Here is a 22,357-nt window from a genome sequence, read left to right on the forward strand (position 1 = left end):
AGTTAACAGTGTCAGGTGACTTGATTTTTGAGATTTAGTTATGCTAACAGCTGGAATGTTTCTGACTTTTTGTACAACAAAATAAAAACCAATGCAAAATATAAATTTGGATGGTTTTCATTTATAGCTGATAGTATTATTTACATGTTCAAAAACCACATGAAAAATAAATGTGAAATATATTAACTGTCCACAGACCAGAGTCAGGAGGCATTATTTATTACTCATGAAGCTTGTTTTCCAAAATCTGACTGCTAATTAGTAGTAAAATCTAGTTTTTGATCCTATTGTGTAATATCTTAATTTCTTAAAATTGAATACCTAGGGAGTTTCAGGCTGTACATTGATTGTAGCGGCATCCACAAGGAACAGCATCAATAAGCCTAAAAGACCAATTTACAACTTACCTGAAATCTGATGTCTTCAGTGTACCTTTTCCTGGTTGAACCCAGAGTTATTAAAACTGTACTGGAATAATGGACAGGAACATTGCAAGGCTCCAGCCAGCAGACTGTAGTGTACCTAAAACAGGTATAATGTTGAAAATCTGTTTTCACCTACCAGTACACCACAAAATCAGTATACATATTTAAATTTTTGAATTTTTTGCAGCAGGGATAAAATTTAGAACATTATGTGTAATTAAACTCCTTGTCAGGGAAAGTGAGATACAAGCAGCGGTTGAGGAGAGCTTAACTACAGTGTGTAATATACAATATTATCTTCTTAAAAACTTACACAAGTGATTTTAAGGAACAAGATAATATAGTACTCTTTAATATTCTGTGTAGTTTAACTAACAAGAACCTCGCACATGTTAAAGATTAAAATTAATCAGTGGTACAAGAACAGGCTCATACTGCATATGAGAATTTGTGCTCACTAAACATTTTACAACTTACTCTGCCTCCATTTCATTCAGCCTTTTATCATATGTCATCTTAAGGCCAATACTCATTCAATCTTAAGTCCCATAATATTTTGGAAGTTTTCACAAAGTTCCAGTTTTAAATGCATTACTCAAGTTGCACAGTTATTGCTAAAAATATTGACAGATCTTATGTAGGTAAAATCTGTGAATCCTCTCACTTTCATCTTGTGATCTAGTAATTTTACTGTTTTCATTGACTGAATTTTGGCACAAAATGAAATTTTATCATCTGACATTTAATGAAATTTACACTTATTTCCTGCATCAAACTTTTATATCTTCTAGCTCTTCTAGTTTTGAAATTACAGAAGTGAGTCCATGGTAATGTTCACCTGTATTTTGACAATTAGGGAGCTTTGTACTGCAATTTATGGCACAAGGCCTGATATCTCAAAATGACAATCTACAAAAATAAGCTATGCTTTTACATTATGTTATTCATTACAGTCAGTCTGTGCAACTATGTATGTATGTATGTATGTATGTATGTATGTATGTATAAAAAGCCCATTAAAAGGACGAGAACACATTTGTGACTTAATTCATCTTTTAAAACATGCAAATGTTATTTCAGAGCAAATGCTGTAGAACAGAACAAGAAGAAGATTCTTGTTATGAAGAAATTGAAAACTCAACCCTCCATGGCACAGAGCACTGGTGGGCAATCGCCAGTTTGCAGGCTGGATCTGACCCCCCAATGTTTTCAATCCGGCCCATGGAAGAAACTGGGAGAGAGAGTGAGGCATTGCAGAATTTTGCAACAGAAGTTTTTAAGGCAACTACTGGGAAGCACCACAAGTGAAGAAACGATGTTCGTGATGCATAAATAAATGTAAACTTCTGAAGATAAGAACATAAAATGAATGTACTCTCAAAAACATATGTTTTTAAACATAAATTGTAGGTGTGTTGTGTCAAGAAAGGGGTGCAGTTTATATCTGCGTGTTACCCTATAAAGATTAACATCACAGGCATTGAAGTTTGAATTCATGCACTAAGAGGGCTGCTGTCTTGTCACATAATGAAGCAGCCCGTGAGCTTAAGTATGTATGTCAGACATGACCACAGGTCACCAAATGTTGTCCACACCTGGTATAGAGGAACTACATGTGGAGTTAATACCTGTGAAAATTATTAACTGAAGTGTTTAGTATCATCCCAGGAATGGCAACACCTTGGAATTGTCACTTAAAACCTTTACTATGCTAGCCAATGGTGAATCAACTACAAAGTGGGAAGTTGAACCCTGGAAGAAGGAATGAATCTTGACAAGTGAGTAAATCTACAGGGGAGTAGATAGTACAAGCACTACACAGAGAACAAGTATGAAGGAAAACAACAGATGACCACTGCAAGCAATTCACAACACAGCACACTGATCAGCCCACTGCACAAGGCTAAGACTTCATCCACTGAAATCAACATTAGAACTGCCTGGTTAGTTGTATTAGCAGAAGCAGGTAAACACCTGGGTCACTGGTTCTGGCAGCATTCTCAACTATTCCACACCAGTCCCCTGCACCCATCTTTATGTCCACTGGCAGGGATACTAGATTTCTCCAAACTGAAAAGGCCACATAGGGCTGAAAGTTGCCCAGTTAGTGCCGTGATCATCACAAAACTTGAGATGGTGAAGGATTCCCTGGCAGTGGATCTACTGTGAAGTAGATATCAGTGCATGTTACTCCACTGGGAGGGTGGCAGATTGTGGAGGCTCATGTAGTAGTTGATCTGCTGACATGGGCAGGACAAGGACTCCACCACTGGTAAGCAAGGAAAAGAAGGCACGAGTTCAAATTAAATGTGTTTCACAATGGGAGGCACAGGAGCTAGTCCTGTGGGTGCCATACTCCAGTCAAAGGTAAGGCAGTGGAGAGAACAGTGGGGGCAGCAGCAGGTGACCACATTGCCACAGTTGTGAGGCTTTCATCATAACACCATGATCAACACCGTCCACCTACTAGGATGGAGATGGCACATCGAAGATTGAACAGGTTATGTGTGCAACTGATTAGAATGAAGGCTCAGCAGTTCTTGACATATCCACCACAAACAACTGTACCTTTGTTCCCCACCACTACACCTGACAGCCAACCCTGCTGCTAGCTGAAAGATCAGGTCCCAGTGGCCCTGTGAGAAAAATGTGGCTGACCATTGTGGTTTGAGGCATGTGACTCAGGGTGCAACAATCCAGAAGACTTTGCAGTTGGTACCCATGCAATCATCCACTGGACTGCAACCATTAACTGGCACTGCCTAGTACATAGCCAGAATGTGGATGCAAAAGTCTTCAAGGTTCTGTGAAACAAATTGGTGACTTATTAGATCCAAGGGTCCAGTGGGAGCCCTCAATTGCAAGACTGACTGACAGCACACAAACAGTTGCCATCAATGCAGAAGAGGATTGCTTGCCACATACTGGGAATTTGACCATTCACCAACCAGCAACAACCATGTTTCCCAAAAAGAGGCCCATAAAGTCTACGTGAACACTATCCTAAGGGTGTTCAGGATTGGTTGAGGGGAAAACTGACATGGCAGCACAGTCTGGTTTTATGCTGAGGCCCTGTGTCTGAATACAGTTTTCAATATCATGATTGACCATAGCCTTCATGTGTGTCATACCCCAGTGTGATGCACATGCCCATCTCTGTAGTTGGTGAGCATTCCTACCTGGCAGTTTGGAATAAGGGCTGAATAAGGAAACCAATGGCTTGTTGTCTGATCAACAGGAACTTTGCACAGTACAAGAAAATGTGATTTTTAATTCCCAAAAATGACAGCATGTGCCTCCTTTTCCACTGTGAATAATTCTGTTGCACTGTTGAAAGTGTTTTTGATGCATAAGTGGTGGGCTGCTTGGTGCCATCCAGGTCATGATGTGACAGGACTGAACCACTGCCATATCGGAACATGTTGATGGCTAAAGTTAAACATTCCCCCAGCATGAAAGAAGCCAGACAGGGAGCAGAGCACAAATACTGGTTAAGGACTGAAAAGCCCATCAACAGTCTGGAGACCAGGCAAATTTGATACACTTTTGCCAAATCCAGTTAAGAGGATGGCAGATGCATGTAGCTGGGGGAATGAACTTACCTTAATACGAAATGTCTGATATGGACTCTAGCTCTTTCACATTCCTGTATGCCATCAGGACGACAATGGCTTCTATATGCTCATCCCTATGGGCAGAAAGTGCACACTTGGGGGAGGGGGGAATTTACGCTTTTCTGATTTGCGATGAAAGCCTTTCTCCAGCAGGCACTGGAAAACTGCCTGCTGATTCTACAAATACTACTCTCACATGGAGCCCATGACCCAGATGTCAATGAGGCAGTTCATGCTGTGAGGAATGTCCTCAATCAAATGCTGTTAATATTGTTGATAAATTCCAGGCAGGGACAAGATCCCAAAAGGGAGGTGATTAAGCACTAAAACACCAAGAAGTGACTGCATGAGAAATACTGGACCCCTTACAACTTCAACAAGACTGGTCACTGAATGGGATACCTGTCTGCAACACACTGCACACTGATCATCTGTTTAAAATTGCTGTCAAGGCGCACAGTGCTGTCTGACTTCTGGATGACCACCAAAAGGGGGGCCCACTGACAGAAATAAGTGAAAAAGTTCTGCGGTCTTGTTAATGCCGCAACTCTACCTTATCACACAAGGTGAAGGGAATGGGATGAGAGACAGCAAAATTTAGGTATTGCAGATGGGTGCCTCAAAACTGCCTGCCTGACCAAAGCCTGTATGGTTGTACAGCCATCGTAAAAGAGTCCAAATCTTGGAAGGGGACCAGACAGACACTGAATGTACTTTATGAGCTATATAGATGCCACAAACAGGAAAAGCATCTAACCTAAAAATATTGTGAGCCAATGGTGAATTTATCACTAACAATGTAACTGCCATTGCACATCCTTGTAACGCACAAAGATGGAGAACTGCCCCACCAAAGGAATACACTGTTTACCATAAGACAACTTGATGGAGTGGCCATAACAATTCAGTGAAGCCCAGGAGGTAGTATGTAAGTTGATTAGGCTGGGTGCCACTCCCCTGTGAATGTGAAACTCAACTGGTCACCCATCCACTACCGACGACAGCAGAATATGTTGGGGTAACACTTGTTGGGCAGCTGGTACAGCCTCCGAGTCCAGGAAAAACAACTGGGCCCTTCAAATGACCAGTCCATGGCTTGCTGACCACCACAAACGATTGCAAAAGTCCTATCTTGTGGCAGATCCCATACACGTCCTCTGTGCTTGCAGTCTTTTCGAACATGACAGTTGGGGGCAAGACCACCAACTTGTCCATTGAGCAGAAGGAGAGAGATATGAAGAATCCAAAAACCTCATGAACGAGGATTACAATGCTTTGAATTAACATGGACACACTAAGCTTGACATGGGCAAAGATGGTTTGTCATGTCACTACATTCGAATCAGTAACAGCAGCTCTATGGAAGAGAAGGCCACTTGGTTCACCCCATAGGGCACAGGAGCTGTGTACCACATCATTTGTGCAGCACATCATTTCCAATTTTCCCCAAAGTCTACAGCCCATTTTTACACAATACTGTGCTCCAGATGTACATTTTCAGAATGTTTGTTCCTCAAATTAAGGACTTCTTTTAGCAAGAAATGCCTTATTTTTCTGTGCTAGTGTGCTGCTTGTATCATTCTTGCTTCATCTGCCATGTTATTTTGCGGCCAAGGTAGCAGAATTAATTCATTTTAACTACAACATGGCCTCCAGTTTTAGTGGTAAACCTGGCACTAACGTCATTTCTGCTGCTCCTGTTCTTTCACATATTGTATACTGCCCATATCTGTCTATACTTTTGGATTTCAAAACATTACACCACTGTACGTTTCCAAACACTTTATCAAGGTTAGCAGATTTTATGGAAGTGTCCGGATTTTTCGTAAATCTTGCTTCCGTTATCAAGTGCAATGTCAAAACTGTCTCTAGTGCATTTACCTTTCCTACAATCAAACTTATTGTAACCGAGCACACCATATATCTTCTTTTTCATTCTGCTGCATATCATTTGTATCTGCATCTCTGATGTGTGATCTCTTAAGCTGATTGCAGAATGTTCCAACTTACCTGCATTTGTTATCTTCTGGATTAGACAGAAAATAGTCTTCTGAAAGTTCGATGGTATGTATCTGGTAAATATTAGGAGTTCCATTTTACTGTAATGTACTCACATATTTTGACGATCTCCCAAAAACAATCAGGGAAGTGAGTATTATATCCAAATGTTTTATGTTTATGTTATATTTTCTGACTTGTTCCACAACTTCAAGAATCATCTCATTTTTGGGTCTGTGGAATGAAAACTAAGTCTAATCTAATCTCAGATTCTATGAGTGAAAGTAGTCATTTGGGTGCTGCAGGAACATTTTGTTTTTCTCCTCACTTGTTTGAAAGCAAGTGATCCAAAGTTCTATGAAACTGACTAATACCAGATCCCATACTACATCTTCCAAATTGATACACACTTCACTTTCTGTCACATCAATAGACAGTTCCTCACCCTGCTGGAGGCCCTTAGCGTGCTACTCCTGCCTCTCCATGCTCTCCTCTGTATTTGAATACATTTTATTTGCACTCTAACATTGATTCCCTTGCTTTTGATTTCACTGACAATCTCTTCCCATTATGCTGAATCTGTATTTCTGACAGCCACTTCTCTTTCAGTTTCTCTACAATTTTCTATCAGCCAATTCAATTTAACTATCTTGCACTTACTATTAAGTTCAGTCCTAAAAGACATATTCCTTTCTTTCCCAGAATTTTTTTAAATATCATGTCTATCAAAGTATTTCCTCTGCTGTATGGGGTTTCTTTCTCTATCCAGATTATACGAGTACCCTTTTAGGTATCTCCATTCCTCATCAACTGCACTTCTTGCTGTGAAATTCATTGTAGGAGGATCTAAAAACATTATTACCCCCGCCCTCTGTCCACTCCTCTGTCCTGTTTGACAATTCCATTTGCGTAATGAAGACATCTCATTTTTTGTCTATCATTATAATATTTTTATTCAGAATCTAGGCAGTGATTGGACTGAATCTAAGACCTAGGACATTTTGCTTGGTAATTAAAGAGAATACCTCTGAGCCATGGTTGGTCTCTATTAGCACTTTGTAGTTTGTATCAAATGCAGCTAGTTGTTGGTATCTTGGGACTGATGGAAATAGTTGATTTTTCTGTAGAATTCCAACCTATTTTCACTAGCTTAAAGATCCCAACAACTTGGTATATAGTGTAAAGTGCCAATAAAACAATCATAACCTGACAATGAGCCTGCATCAGCTCAGAAACTAGCTAATAGGTCACAGTTTCAGTACAAACCATCCACTATTTTAAACAGCTCAGGTTCAATATTCGTAACAGATAAGAAATTAATACTTACTTTCGTGGGACCCGATTCATCAATCTTGGTGGACTGTTGATCCTAGTCTGGGAAAGGGAATCATCAGACATGGTTCTTCCATTAAGTGGTGAGAGCAAGCTGAAAGAAAGTGTCAAAATTTAGAGGAAACACTTTCTAAGTTTGTACTATATTTAAAGTGCAATGTTTTCATGGAATTAGTAAATTTTTAGCTGTATCTTCATTAAGTGGTTCCTCAGGAAACCAGATCTTTTCATCCCAAGATAACTGAACTCTTAGTACAGTGATTGTTGAAGATGTAGGACTCACCTACAAGCTAGCAAAGTTTTCAGTCTTGTTATATGTTTTTTTGACATCTCAAAAACTATACTGTTTGGTGAGTTGTTGCATTTATTAGTTACTAAAACATTGATCTGAATGTTAAATTTAGACCTGTCTTACATAGATGGTTTTTGCCAATTTTTCTTACAATGGCTTCATTTCATCTCCTACCACATTCATCAAGTCTATCACCCGTCCTTCCTTTTTACTGCAATATTTCTCACTCATGTGAGGTGCTAACAACTTTAATGTAAGTGAGTACCTGCCTCAACAATCTTCCATATAATCATTGATCAGAATGATGGGAAACTGGATACTGGAGTAGTTCTGCCAGCAATGATTTATCACTTTGCACTTTTTTTTTTTTTTTTTTTTACACAGGCTTGACTATTCATTCATTAAACAGCTTCAAGTAGTGCCATATTTACTGTTACAAAAACAAAGTGTTTCTACTATCAATAACAGTTTTTCTTTCTTTATGCCCTGCACAGTGACATGCTTTCTTAATATCTCTCACTTCATTCTTCAGTCACATCCTAATGACAAGTCCAATATTACATTTAGCCTTCAGTACTACTTTTGGGACATTTGTCTACTGTAGAAATTTTCTCCTCTGTAATACTAAGCTATAACTGCACTCTGACTAGGCCCTATCATTCACTCTAATCTCTGATTAATGACAATGCATAATGTGTCTTGGCAATCATGATACAATACACCAAATTCTATTTTTCTTACATTAAGTCATTTGTCACTATTGTCTTTTCTGATATTTTCCAAAACAAAAAGTCAAGCTACAGGAAACAAAATATGCATCACAGTTGAGTCTATTATTATACGGTCCTCAGATTACAAATTTTCTAGAAGTTTCCGGGAAAATAAGTAAAATATGGCTTGGTAAATATCAAATCAGCAATCAAAGTCAAGTTTCAGTGAAATCAGTGTATTTTAATGCAAATGTTTGGTGCTGTGATGTCTGACATTTCAGCATATAGATCTTTATAGTAATCAAAATTATCTGGTTTCTGTCCTCATAGTCGTTTCCTTTTTATTTCTCTTACATCATGTACAGACCATGTGACACTAGTATGCAATATGTCAGTATGGTGAAGGCATGGCGGGTGACAGTTGGTAGCTATTTTAGTGCCATGTGTTCCAATTTTATGACACATTCCTGAACAAGGCAAATCTACAATCATACAAACAACCAAGGATTGAACCCTAAACTTCAGAATTTCAGTCTGACACTAATCTGCCCCACTCCCCCCACCTCACACATACCAGTAAGTAATGTCATTTTTTTTATATTAAACTGTAGTAGCTCTGTACACTACAGTACTTCATTATAGTTACATAAATAAACTGTTTCACCCTATGGAAGTACTTTAGTTTACAGAGATTGTTGAAAAGTATCCTTTAAGGCAGCTGTCACAGCAATAACCTTTTTTATGTATCTATAAAACAGTTCATCTGGTTTTGCTACATTTATTTATTGTGGAAGACTATTGGTGCAATTTCACACACACATGCAGGTGTGAATGCAAATTTAGAGGAAATCATTGAGTTTAAAATAACAATTACTCTGAAATTAATAGATTTTGGTGAAGCAGTTGACTAGAATAAAAATCTCTCAGTGTAAATGCTAACATACTGTCAGTTTTAGCCCTGATGACGACCATGGAGGTAGTGGTCGAAAGCTTGGAGTTTTATCCTGAATTGACGCGGCATGTACACTAAGATTTTTATTCAAAAAGCAGTTGACTATTTCAACAAAACTTTTGGTAACAGCATTTGAGAAGTAAGGCTTCGGTTCAACTTACATTAATATACCAATGTTACAACTGTCATTAGTCTTGATCAAGACACTGGGAAAGTCAGAGCTTTAAGTGTAGGACAAGGAGATCTCGTATCACAAAAACTATTGCTAGCTGCTGTAGATTTAACCTGAAAAATGAAGAAAGATTACTTGTTCCTGCAACATATTTGAACTGTCTTTGGTTCCCTAGTGTCAATGTCTTTTTTACCTGTGATATAGACCATGGGCATCACTGCAAAGGGGGGCAGCATGTGTGAAGCACTTTCAACCTTTTGAGTATTTGTTCAAAAATGGCTCTGAGCACTATGGGACTCAACAGCTGTGGTCATAAGTCCCCTAGAACTTAGAACTACTTAAACCTAACTAACCTAAGGACATCACACATATCCATGCCTGAGGCAGGATTCGAACCTGCGACCATAGCGGTCGTGCGGTTCCAGACTGTAGCGCCTTTAACCGCTCGGCCACTCCGGCCGGCGAGTATTTGTTGAAAAAGATACCGTTGAACGAATATATCCAAGCTTATGGTTAAGCTTGCACATACTAAAAGCTCTTATGCAGTAAGACTTAAGGGTTTGCAGGATTTACTAATGCCGTAGTAAATCAAATCCCCTTAGATTATTAACTAAAGAAAATAGTCCAAGTTTTAATAATTATGTTGGCAACTATGAGTGATGGAGAGGGGTAGATAAACACAAATCTGCTTGGATGTCTAACAATCGAATGCCATGTGACAATCACTGACAGTCCTGTGTCAGTATAGTAATAAAGTTATAGTCAGTGCATATGCCAAGAGAAATTACTGTGAAGAGTGTTCAAACCAGTTCTTGAATATTGTCTTTTTAAAAGGCAAAGGAATGATGGTAAGTAAATATTTATTATACCATGTATTCAATTTCACTACAACGTAGTAGAACACTTAGTTTATAAGAATTTATCAATTCATTTTTTAAACTGATCTAAATATAGCATATAGCCTATAATGTTCTATACATGTTCCTTCTTGGTTCTTCAGCACAAAAAGGTTTATAATAAACTAGCAGTTGATATATTGGGGATTTGCCTGCATTACTCAGTAGAAGAGAATTATGCAGTGTAGTGTGAAGTTTTGGAAGGTATTCTGGCAAAGTAATAAGTTTCCAATATTTTCCATGTTTTAAAAGCCTAGGTCTGTACTTAAAACTATGAAATACATTGTGTTTTCTGGCAGATCATTTTCAATTTCTTAAATTGGTGATAAATATTTAGAGATCTTAGTTACTGTTTCACTCAAATGACTGAGCCAAAATTCGGCATGAATGAAGGTTTTATATCTGGAAAGAACTTAAGACTATTGGCATTTCAAAATATTCCACAATTTCATTGTAATAGCTAATTCAATGATTTGCATTGTCATTAGCAATATGTGAGAAGCTGAGCCATTGCTTCCATTGACAACAATGAGTAAATACAGAATCTATACTGTAGGCCACCGTGTGATGTATACCATATCTACTGAGTTGTCTGCCCCTCCTCTCCCCCCACCCCCCTCCCAATAATTTAGTGCTCTTGACCCTTGTGTGGATGAACTTACACAATGAAAGGAAGAAATGATTACTGAATGTCTGCAAATAGATCTAAAAACTGCCATAATATTGTTATAATGCACAATTAACACACAAAGTACAAACTACAAAACTGCAACAATGACACCATACAACCAGGCAGGATTTTGTATTTGGGACAGTTGAAGGCAATGTCTGAATGCTCTGCAAAAGAAACAAACAGAAGTGTAAACAGAATGTCCTTGAACTTTTCTGGCAAATATAACAGATTTCAGAATGATGCTCCCAATTGTCAGAGAGAGAGAGAGAGAGAGAGAGAGAGAGAGAGAGAGAGAGAGAGAGAGAGAGAGAGAGAGGGGGGGGGGGAGGAGTATCACCATTATGACAGTTTATGACAGTGGGAAATGCACTATGAGTGTGAAATCCATTCAAAAAGTAGGGGTAAATAAGTGACAAATGATGAAATGCACAATGGAAATTACCAAGGGAGAAAGGAGAACAAATGACTGAGGATAAAGACTGCTGCAGAAGATTTGATTATGACTATCAAAAATAAAATGAAGGGGAGTGGGACTCATTATAAATAAGATTACATGGACAAAGTTATTCTTTGCTGGATTTCATGAGATACAAGAAGACCATGGTGACAACCTAATGCAAGATGAGTAGATTACATGAGAAAATATGAAGGAGCAACTTGAATGAATAAGGCTGATTATCATGAGAGAAGTTGGGAGGCAGGCTTCATCCAGCATTGGATATCAGGTGGCTGATAAATGCAGGGCCAGGTGACGAGTCGCTGTTGGAGGTGTCAAGCTTGTAGAGGTACCAGAGGTTACACAACTATGGGATGTCTGTACAAGACATAGCACACTTAGTGAAGGCTTATTGTGGCGCCATGTTAAAATTGGTGCCAGGGGGTCCCAGGTGCAATGTGTACACAGTCTGTTTATAATTAATATTAATAAGTTGCCTGTGTGGAAAAACATTCTTGATCTGGCTCTGGATAAATGATAACTTATGTTTGCGCATTTAGTAAGTGTTTTAAAAGTTTTTATTGCCGAGCAAGTAATTTGTAGTTTTAGATATCTTTAGACATAAAAACCCACTGGCAGTGTCAAAATTTTGAAGAATCGTTGTTGGTCTAGACCTAACGGCATTTTGCATTAATGGGACAGAACCATTAGGATAGTTACGGACATGTATAATGGTCATTTTTGCTACAGTAGAGATGTGCACACTTAGTTCAGTACGACTGTAATAATTTCCAACTTTGGTTTCAACCAACCTGGGACCTGGGGATGGGGTGGTGCGACCACTGGATACGCTGGAAGGCGTCCTGCTCCTTCCTGTAGTGGAATTTGAACGGCTCCGTCGGCGCTCTCGAACTGCAAAACATACGTTTATCATCTACTTATCTTATTTACGATACACATAAAGCTACGCCCAACGCTATCAGTATGTTCGGCATCTGGCTTCGCCGTTTTATTGACAGGTTGATTTGGCGCTAGATTTCGTACTACTGAATTCAGTGTGAGGAAGTAGGCTATTACGAACAGACAATGCCCTTAAATGTGCTATGCGTGTACTATCCAGTTACTAAACTATTTGTAGAAACTCTATAGCCATTGCTGTCACGAGTACAAAAAGCGATATACACTTGCGTAAGTATATAAAAACGAAAAACCTGAGCTGAAGAAGATATTAAATTAGAAATGAGAGCTTGGAAACAAATATATAAATTACATTCCTGCAGACCTGTGTCACAGTGCTGTTCTTGGAGAAAGTTATCTGTTCATTTCATCAGTATAATTTTGTACGTAATGGCACTTCATTATAAAAAAATAACGTTTTGACCATTCTGTGCGGCCTTCCTCAGGGCGTATACTCGCTGGGGAGGGCTACTAGAACGTAGCCAAAACGACTATTAACGTATTTCATATTACGAAGTCTCTCTCACACACACACACACACACACACACACACACACACACACACACAGTGAAGGACTTTATGAAGCTGACGCAGCCAGCGGAACCCATACAGTTACAACAGGTTAACTACACTTTCACGGAGGAATGAATCCAATGTTTTTGGATTCAACGCCGAATTCAGTATCGGTACTAAATCATGCTGTATTGGCCTAAGGAAGGAATAGTCAGCTGCCACCTAGAAAGAACCATCCAGTAAAAAGTATGAAAACAAAACAGAAAAGTAGAAAGCTGAAAATTAAAAGCCTTAGGAACGTATTCTGTCACTGCGATGTCTGTCGGTCCACAAATATATAATAGTTAATCTTTTTCTGGAGGACACCAAACAACTAGAGCATTATCGTATTTACACTACCGGTATACTTAGCTTCCCCAACCCCAGCTAAAACAATACGTACTTTTCCCCGATACCTTGTTACGAGCTGCCACTACGTATTCATGTTTTTATAATTATTTTAATGGTCTTGTGTAACACCATCCTGACTCCATAGGGAATACACCAATCAATAAAAGATAAGTTAGTAAATATTGTGACTAGCAATAAAGATGTCTACGAGAAACGCATATCATTCCCATCACCTAACACAAACACGCTGCTCTAGAGCTAAAATACTAAACGTGCAAAAATTACCAAAGTTCTCAGTGAAATAGAAAACTAAGCCTCAGGAGTTGAACGGTATCGTACATAGTCAAAAGGAGGAGGATAGGGGGGGGGGGGGGGGGGGTGAGATGCACGGAACTTTGCTTTTGCTCCATTCTCATGTTTCATGTAAGACTTGCAATTAAGACTTTGTTAGGAGCCTGGACGCGCGATTTTATGTTTGAAATTATCTATATATTAACGAAGTCGGACCCACCTTGCTTGTGCAGCTCGAGAAGTGTAGGAATGTATAGCCCGCCATGTGGACACACACAGTAGTCAATTTTCGTCAGAGCCCCAGAGCTAAGTCGTCGTCTGAATGCTTCCAGTTGGCGTCTTCCAAAGTCAGGACTGTCATTGCGATGTCTATTCCAGGATTTACTCTTCAAAAAATCGAAGATCGGGAACGTTTCTAATTCACTACCCATCATACATTTCTGGAGAACTTCTCCTTAGTACGAGAGAGAGAACTCTTGCGTAATCCGAGAAATCTTTTTCAAAATTTAGAGGCCGTCTAGAAACACAACACTTTTCCATAATGTGGCTTCGAGACTGTTACTGTTGCATTTCGCTCCGACTGTCAAGTGCGGTAGAGGAAAATGTCGCCAGCCAAACGCGCCGAAGACCTCACAGCTAATGACGCAAGGGAGTTTGCTTGCTGTCTGGCACAGCGACTGTACAGTGAGGACGAGACGTGCGCTGTCGGCGGTTGTTTGTGCAACTGCCACTCTGGGTTGAAATTACTGATGCAACAGCGTGCTTGCTAAGTAACACGAGCAATAATACACACACGAAAAATATAACAAAGGCAGTTCTAGAAATTCAGAACGTAATTCCAAGGAACGATATCTCTTACTATTACCACGCCTGTTATATAGTTTTAAAGTAATTTCATGAAACAAAAGTAATAACAATTTGCATATTGTCATTTCAGATCCACTAGGATATCACATCCACTTTCATAGCCCGCAAGCTTTTGCGCGGTACATGGTGGATGGTGTCTCGTTCAAGTATTCACTCTTATTATTCGGGCTGCTTCTGTGTCGGTTGCGACTTCGTTCACGGAGATAGGTCACTCGCCATCGGTAAGAAGCACAGCGAGTGTAAAAAACATTCACAGAGTAACAGAAAGTTGGTTCAAATGGCTCTGAGCACTATGGGACTTAGCTTCTGAGGTCATCAGGCCCCTAGAACTTAGAACTATTAAACCTAGCTAACCTACGGACATCACACACATCTATGCCAGAGGCAGGATTCGAACCTGCGACCGTAGCGGTCGCGCGGTTCCAGACTGTAGAGCCTAGAACCGCTCGGCCACTTCGGTCGGCGACAGAAAGTATTCCGACACTTAACCCATTTTTAAGATATTGTCTAAGAACAAATTATTGGGTGAATCTGAATGACATGTTTTACACGACCTGTATAAGTGTTCTAGTACACTTTGCCTTTGAATGTTGAGCGGTGACGAATTATTATCATAAGAAAAGCGCAGGTCCCAAGCCTTATGAGGACGGAGTTGCAGATACCTAATCTTTGCGAGGTGATATGGTGACAAAAACATAACACAGGTGACGATTTGGTCTCGCATTTTGGAGGAAGGGAGTTCAAATATTTCATTAATTAGGGTCAATTGCCAATTTTCGCACCATACCGACGTCTTCTCTAAATCGTTTTGCAATTTGTTTTGATCTTCTGATGACTTTGCAAGATGATAAACGACAGCATCATCTGCAAACAACCTAGGACGGCTGTTCAAACTGTCTCCTAAATCGTTTATATAGATAAGGAATAGAAGAGGGCCTATAATACTACCTTGGGGAACGCCAGAGATCACTTTTGTTTTACACAATGATTCTGCATCAGTTACAACGAACTGCGAATTTTCTAACTGGAAATCACGAATCCTGTCACATAACTGAGACGATATTCCGTAAGCACACAATTTGACTACAAGCCGCTTACGAGTTACAGTGTCAAAAACGTCCTGGAAATCTAGATATACGGGCTCAATTTGAAATCCCTTGCCGATAGCACTCAGTACTTCAAGTGAGTAAAGAATTAGTTGTGTTTCACGGAAACGATGTTTTCTAAATTCATGTTGACTGTGTGTCAGTAGACTGTTATCTTCGAGGTAACTTACAATGTTCGAACACAATATATGTTCCGAAATCCTGCTGCATATCGACGTTAATGATATGGGCCGGTAATTTTGTGGATTACTCCTACTGCCTTTCTTGGATATTACTGTGACCTGTGTAACTTTCCAGTCTTTGGGTACGGATCTTTCGTCGATCGAGTAGTTCTATAAGTTTGTGAAGTATGGAGCTATTGCATCAGTATACTCTGAAAGGAACCTAATTGTCATACAGTCTGGGCGGGAAGACTTGCTTTTATTAAGTCATTCAAGCTGCTTCATTACTCCAAGGATATCTACTTTTAGGTTGGTAACTGTTCTTGATTCTAATTTTGGAATATTTACTTCGTCGTCTTTGGCGAAGGAGTATGGGAAGGCTGTGTTTAGTAACTGTGCTTTAGCAGCACTGTCGTCGACTGTATTTCCATTGCTGTCGCACAGAGAAGGCACTGACTTTGTCTTGCCGCTAGCGTACTTTACATACGACCAGAATGTCTTTTGATTTTCTGCCAGGTTTCGAGACAAAGGCCGGCCGGTGTGGCCGAGCGGTTCTAGGCGCTTCAGTCTGGAACCGCACGACCGCTACGGTCGCGTGTTCGAATCCTACCTCGGGCATGGATGTGTGTGATGTCCTTAGATTAGTTAGGTTTAAGTAGTTCTAAGTTCTAGGGGACTGATGACCTCAGATGTTAAGTCCAATAGTGTGCAGAGCCATTTTTTTTTTTAGAGACAAAGCTTCGTTGTGGAAACTGTTATAAGCACGTCGCACTGAAGCCCGCGCTAAATTTCGAGCTTTTGTAAGAGATCTCCAATCTTGGAGATATTGCGTTCGTTGGAAATTGGGATGCTTTTTTCACTCTTTCTGCTACAGTGTCCTGACCCGTTTTACGTACCAAGTGGGCTCAATTCCGTCGTTTGTTAATTTATTTGGTGTAAATATCTCAATTTGCTGTCGATACTATTTCTTTGATTATAAGCCACATCTGGCCAACACTTAACGGTACATTATTAATGTGGAAGGAGTGGAGATTGTCTCTCAGGTAGGCGTCAAGCGAATTTCTATCTGCTTTTATGAATAGATATATTTTTCGTTTATTTTTGGAGGATTTGGGAGTTACAATATTCAGTCTCGCTACGATAACCCCGTGTTCACTAATCCCTGTATTCATTTTATGCTCGTTATTAGCTCAGGATTTTTTGTTGGTAAGAGATCAAGTTTGTTTTCGCAGCCGTTTAGTATTCGTCTGGGCTCGTGAACTAACTGCTCGAAATAATTTTCAGAGAATGCGTTTAGCACAATTTCAGATGATGCTTCATACGTACCTCCGGATTTAAACATGTATTTTCGCCAAAATATCGAGGGTAAATTGACGTCACTACCAACTATAATTGTTTGAGCCAGGTGCGTGTTTGAAATTAGACTCAAGTTTTCTTTGAACGTATCAACGATTGTGTCATCTGAGTTGGGAGGTCGGTAACAGGATCCAATTAATATCTTATTCCGGTTGCCAAGAATTGCCTCTACCCATACTAACTCACAGGAACTACCTACGTAAACTATACATCCACTTCCTCGTTTACAGCCTGCAACTCGCCGTAAATTGCAAGATAGAGGATATGTTTTACTGAACCATATGTTAAAGTCTTCCATTCGCGGGTGGAGTGTGGGAAAAAATGAATGCCTCTGTGCCTCTGTTTTTTTTTTTTTTTCTTTATTGAGTTTCGATTCCCCCCGAAGGGGGCGGGTTGGCAGCAGCTTAGTATGCCGCTCTTCAACCTACAGAATTTGTTTGAAAAAGATGAAGATAATAAATAATAAAAGCAGGCGATAAAATCGGCGACTTAAATGGTAAAATGGCGGAAAATCGTGGAACTTAAACCATGAAACATAGGGCTGATGATGCTAATAAAATAAAAAAGACGGGTAAAATAATAGACAGACAATTAAAAAACACGGCGACAGTCTGGTTTCTGTTTACAAGAGCTATAAAATTTACACCCAGCGACAGCATGATTTCTGTTCACAACACTTTGGAAAGACGAACAACACTGAACAGTCACTTGAACATTACACTAAAAAGTTGGCACAAATATGACATATGGCTCTGAGCACTATGGGACTTAACTGCTGAGGTTATCAGTCCCTTAGAACATAGAGCTACTTAAACCTAACTAACCTAAGGACATCACACACATCCATGCCCGAGGCAGGATTCGAACCTGCAACTGTAGCGGTCGCGCGGCTCCAGACTGTAGCGCCTAGAACCGCTCGGCCACTGCGTCTGGCCAAATATGACATACCACAGCCGAGGGCAGACGGGTGTAACCTGGACAGATGATGGGAAAGAAAAGGGGGGGGGGGAAGGACAGGAAAAACGAGGTGGGGGGGAGGAGGGAGGAAAGGAGCCAATGGAGGATGAGGACCCATAAGAGGGGGGAGGGGGGCCGGGAAGACGCGACAGGGAGTGGGAAAAGGCAGAGGAGGGGAATATGAAAGGACTCGGGGGGGGGGGGGGGCAGAAGGGAGGCAGAGAGAGGATAGGCGGAGAGAAAATAGGATGGAAAGGGGGGAAGAGGGAGCCCAGGGAAAGGACAAAGGAAAGGAAGGGGGGGGGGTGAGGATCAGAGTTGATAGGAGGGATAAATGGAGGGAGAGAGGGCATCATCCGGGACGGGGAGTTGACGGAAGCCACCTTGGGAAAGGAGATGAAGGGTGTAGAGATGGAGGGTAGGGGGCACACAATAGTGAAGGCATGGCAGAGGGCTGGAGTCGAGAGGAGCAAGCATGGGGTGAGGGGGATCAAGGCGGCAGGAGGTGTAGAGTATTTGAATATGTTCGAGGAATAGGTGCTGATGGGGGATAGGAATGAGGTCATAGAGGATACGCGTGAGGGACAGGAGGTGTATACGGAAGGCAAGGCGGAGTGCATGGTGATCGATTATCTGGAGGGACTTATAGAATTTGGGGGGGGGGGGGGGGGAGCGGATATCCAGGTGGGACTGGCATAATGGAGGATGTGACGGATTAAGGATTTGTAGGTGTGGAGGATGGTAGAGGGGTGCAACCCTGCACCTCTGTGCGAGCTATTACATTCATAATTTTATCTGCATGATCTCTACGGGATGGATACGAAGGGAGCTGAAGAACATTAGTGGTCTCTATGCTGAAATACGAGTCTTGGAGCTTTCCGAGCACTTTCATGAGAGATGAACGACGTATTGCTTCGAAATCTGCCAGTTAAAAATATTCCTACAGTTCTGTTAGACTCTCTCACCAGTCAAACAAGCCTGTGGTCACTCGCATCACCTTCTTTCCGTTGACAGTACTTCGAAACCGGTAACTATTTCTGACCCATTGCAAAATGTAAGTATTAAAAAAAAAATTTTTAGCTTGGAGAAGAAATACACAGTTTTGCAACAGCCGTGAGTTCTGTTAAGATTCATCAGGATGATATAAATAAAGTTATTACTGACAGTAGCTATGCTGGGAATAGAAGACCGTTTCTGACCAATTGCAGAATGTAAGTATTTAAAAAAAAATATTTTTAGCTTGGAAAAGAAATACACAGTTTTTGCAACACCCATGTGTTCTGTTAAGATTCATCAGGATGATATAAATAAAGTTATTACCGACAGTAGCTGTGCTGGGAACAGAAGAGAAATATCACTGAAAGACTTAAATGCTTAATTTTTAAGATCTTTGTCACAGGCGGTAGGTACGAAAACAGTTTACATTGTTACGTATGCGTTTATAACATAATTCATACTCTCTGATACTTAGCTGTGAGTAAATGTTGTCAGTCATTGGATTAAAAAACATTATTTAAATTTTGTTACAGGTTCTGTCAGCCTCTCGTCCTCGTGGGCCCACATATTGCCAAGGTTGTTTCGACTACACTGCTGGGAAGCCCTTACTCTTCCTCCGTACAGTCCCGATCTCTGCCCAAGCGATTTCCATATTTTAAGTCGTTCGGAGCCCTGAAGAAAGACATTCGTAGCCGTCGACTTGCTTCGGACGAAGAGGTGCTCTCCTGCGCACAATCGTTGTTCAGTAGGCAACCTCAAACATTTTTCCATAAAGTCACTGACCATCTTGTCTCACAGTGGAATAAATGTATTAATAATTATGGCGATTACGTTTGAAGTAATGAACACTACTGTTTGTTTTATCTGTGTCGTTATCATTTGACTGCCCTTTATACTACTAAATTTTTTTTATGGACAATGGCCTGTTATAGATTACAATATTATTACTCAAATATTAAGTGCACTGCTCAAGATAATTATGGAAACAGCCGATACCTGTGGTATTATTGCATAGCTTGAGATCTTCGCTTTCAATGTATGCAACAGCTGAAGCAATTCGCTATCTATCGGCTGTGTTGTGCTTTACAGTATCAGATGGCCCTCAGAACGAAGTGAGTACCGGCGTCTCAGCGTTTTCCATTGAGGTACATAGATGGCACTTGTCGTTTATGGACGTCGTATTCAATCAAGCACATGCAGTACGGCATCTTAATGCAGTGCAAGTTTTAAGGGCAGTCTATTCCATCCGAGAGGGATGGATTCTCCGTCGTGTCGCTCCAGGTGACAATGTATCTCCGTCTGTCATCCATAGATCGTGGACGCGCTACAGGGAGACAGGTCTGTAGACAAGGCGAGTTGGACAGTCCCACGTGAAGATCGATATGTGACCATCCACGCGTTGCGGCGTCGCATGACTACTGCCACAGGATTGCAAGACGATTTTAGAAAGCCACTGGAGCCGCTGTGTGCGATCAGATTGCAGGGAACAGGTTGCGAGAAAGGACTTTATGACCCAGACGTACTGTTCGAATACCCCACGGACACGACAACGTTTCGCAGCTCGCCTTCTGTTCTCCATCACTGGCGAAACGTGTTATTGACAGACGACTTCAACTTTCCTCTGACGCAGGGTGATGGCCGTGTTCGTGTGTGGAGACGCTGTGGTGAGTGGTACCTGGCATATGTTGTCCAGGAATCCGACCCATTCGGTCAAGGTCCTTTGGTGGTGTGGAGAGGCATCATTGTTGACAGTCTTACGGACCTTCCCGTTGTCCACCGTTGCCGTACCGCTAGATCATGTGGTGACTGCCGCTTACGGTGCTGACCCTGAATTCCTTCTCATGCACGATTATAAAAGTGCCCATGTGGCGGGTGTCACCAGGCGTGTCTTGCGAAGCCTGAACATCGAAGTAATGGAATGGCCAGCAGTGCGTCCCGACCTGAACCCCATCGAGCATATGTCGAACATAGTTGATAGAAGTGTTAGTGGTCGTCCTGTACCAGCACAAAATCTCCTAGAACTCTCAAGGGTTCTCACTGCGGTGGTGATAAATGCTCACGGGAAGCATACACGTTACTGAAACTCTCAAAGTCCAATGAAATGCACTATGATGACAGAATGAATGAGTGTGCCCACTTCGTTTTCGACACCTGTTGGTCATTTCATTTCTTGTTAATGAGCGGGAATGTAATGGTATTTCGATGTGTAAATTTGAGAAAGATAAAGGTATACTTTGGTAAGATAGCCAGTCCTCAGTTATTATTCAATGATATATGGCAGCCGCCCAATGCCATGTTTCCCTAATTCTTTTGGGTAGTGTATTAATATGTGAATTTTAGGAAACGTTTCCTCGACCGAGACGTCATATATGAGTATACTGTTAGAATCTTGAGGTGCTGGAAATCAATTACAAAAATTTGAACGTCGATAGCATGACTAGTTCATGAAAAGCTTAGCTTTACTAAGATGGCGGAAAACACATTAACGGTTTTCTGTTCATATTGGTTTTCCTCCTCGTTAGGATCGGAAAGATATTAAGGAACCGCACTTCCTGGTTGTCTTCTACCAGTAAAGTTCACATGCTTGAAAAAGCCTTTTATTAGGCCCCAGGTAATTTTGAAAAAGCACACTATTTTCCCATTGTGCAAGGATATCACCGTGCACTGATCTGAGTTTTCGAAACATCTCGTAGTTGGGCTTTCGGTCATTACTCTCCAGTTTACTTTATTTTATTTATTAGTCTCGATGACAGCGTCCGTTTGCTTCTCGTTCGTATGGAGATGAAAACGCCGGCTGGAGTGGCCGAGCGGTTCTAGGCGCTACAGCCTGGAACCGCGCGACCGCTACGGTCGCAGGTTCGAATCCTGCCTCGGGCATGGATGTGTGTGATGTCCTTAGGTTAGTTAGGTTTAAGTAGTTCTAACTTCTAGGGGACTGATGACCTCAGAAGTTAAGTCCCATAGTGCTCAGAGCCATTTGAATCATTTTGAACAAAGTTCACGGTATGCTAAATGGACACGTGTCACATTATTTATTTAAGGGTCTTTAGTAGAACCTGCTGCGTAGGGCTACAAAAGCATGCTGACTGCAACGATGCGTGAAAGTAGTCTTCATGACATGAGGCCGGCCGGAGTGGCCGTGCGGTTCTAGGCGCTACAGTCTGGAACCGCGTGACCGCTACGGTCGCAGGTTCGAATCCTGCCTCGGGCATGGATGTGTGTGATGTCCTTAGGTTAGTTAGGTTTAAGTAGTTCTAAGCTC

At 41.0% G+C, this 22,357-nt stretch overlaps 1 protein-coding gene across 2 annotated transcripts in view; it reads right to left on the reverse strand.

The window, feature by feature from the left end:
- LOC124621801 overlaps positions 1-22,357 on the reverse strand; it is a 175,682-nt gene that overhangs the window by 5,426 nt on the left and 147,899 nt on the right. For both annotated transcript variants that reach the window (XM_047147248.1, XM_047147241.1), the window contains exons 2-4: positions 12,313-12,412; positions 7,365-7,463; positions 408-522 (exon numbers count right to left, since the gene is read on the reverse strand). In XM_047147248.1, coding sequence (XP_047003204.1) covers positions 408-522; positions 7,365-7,463; positions 12,313-12,412 — 314 coding nt within the window. The remainder of the gene's footprint in view (positions 1-407; positions 523-7,364; positions 7,464-12,312; positions 12,413-22,357) is intronic.

The sequence above is a fragment of the Schistocerca americana genome, chromosome 1 (assembly GCF_021461395.2).
Source record: "Schistocerca americana isolate TAMUIC-IGC-003095 chromosome 1, iqSchAmer2.1, whole genome shotgun sequence".
In the NCBI taxonomy this organism is placed as follows: Eukaryota; Metazoa; Arthropoda; class Insecta; order Orthoptera; family Acrididae; genus Schistocerca; species Schistocerca americana.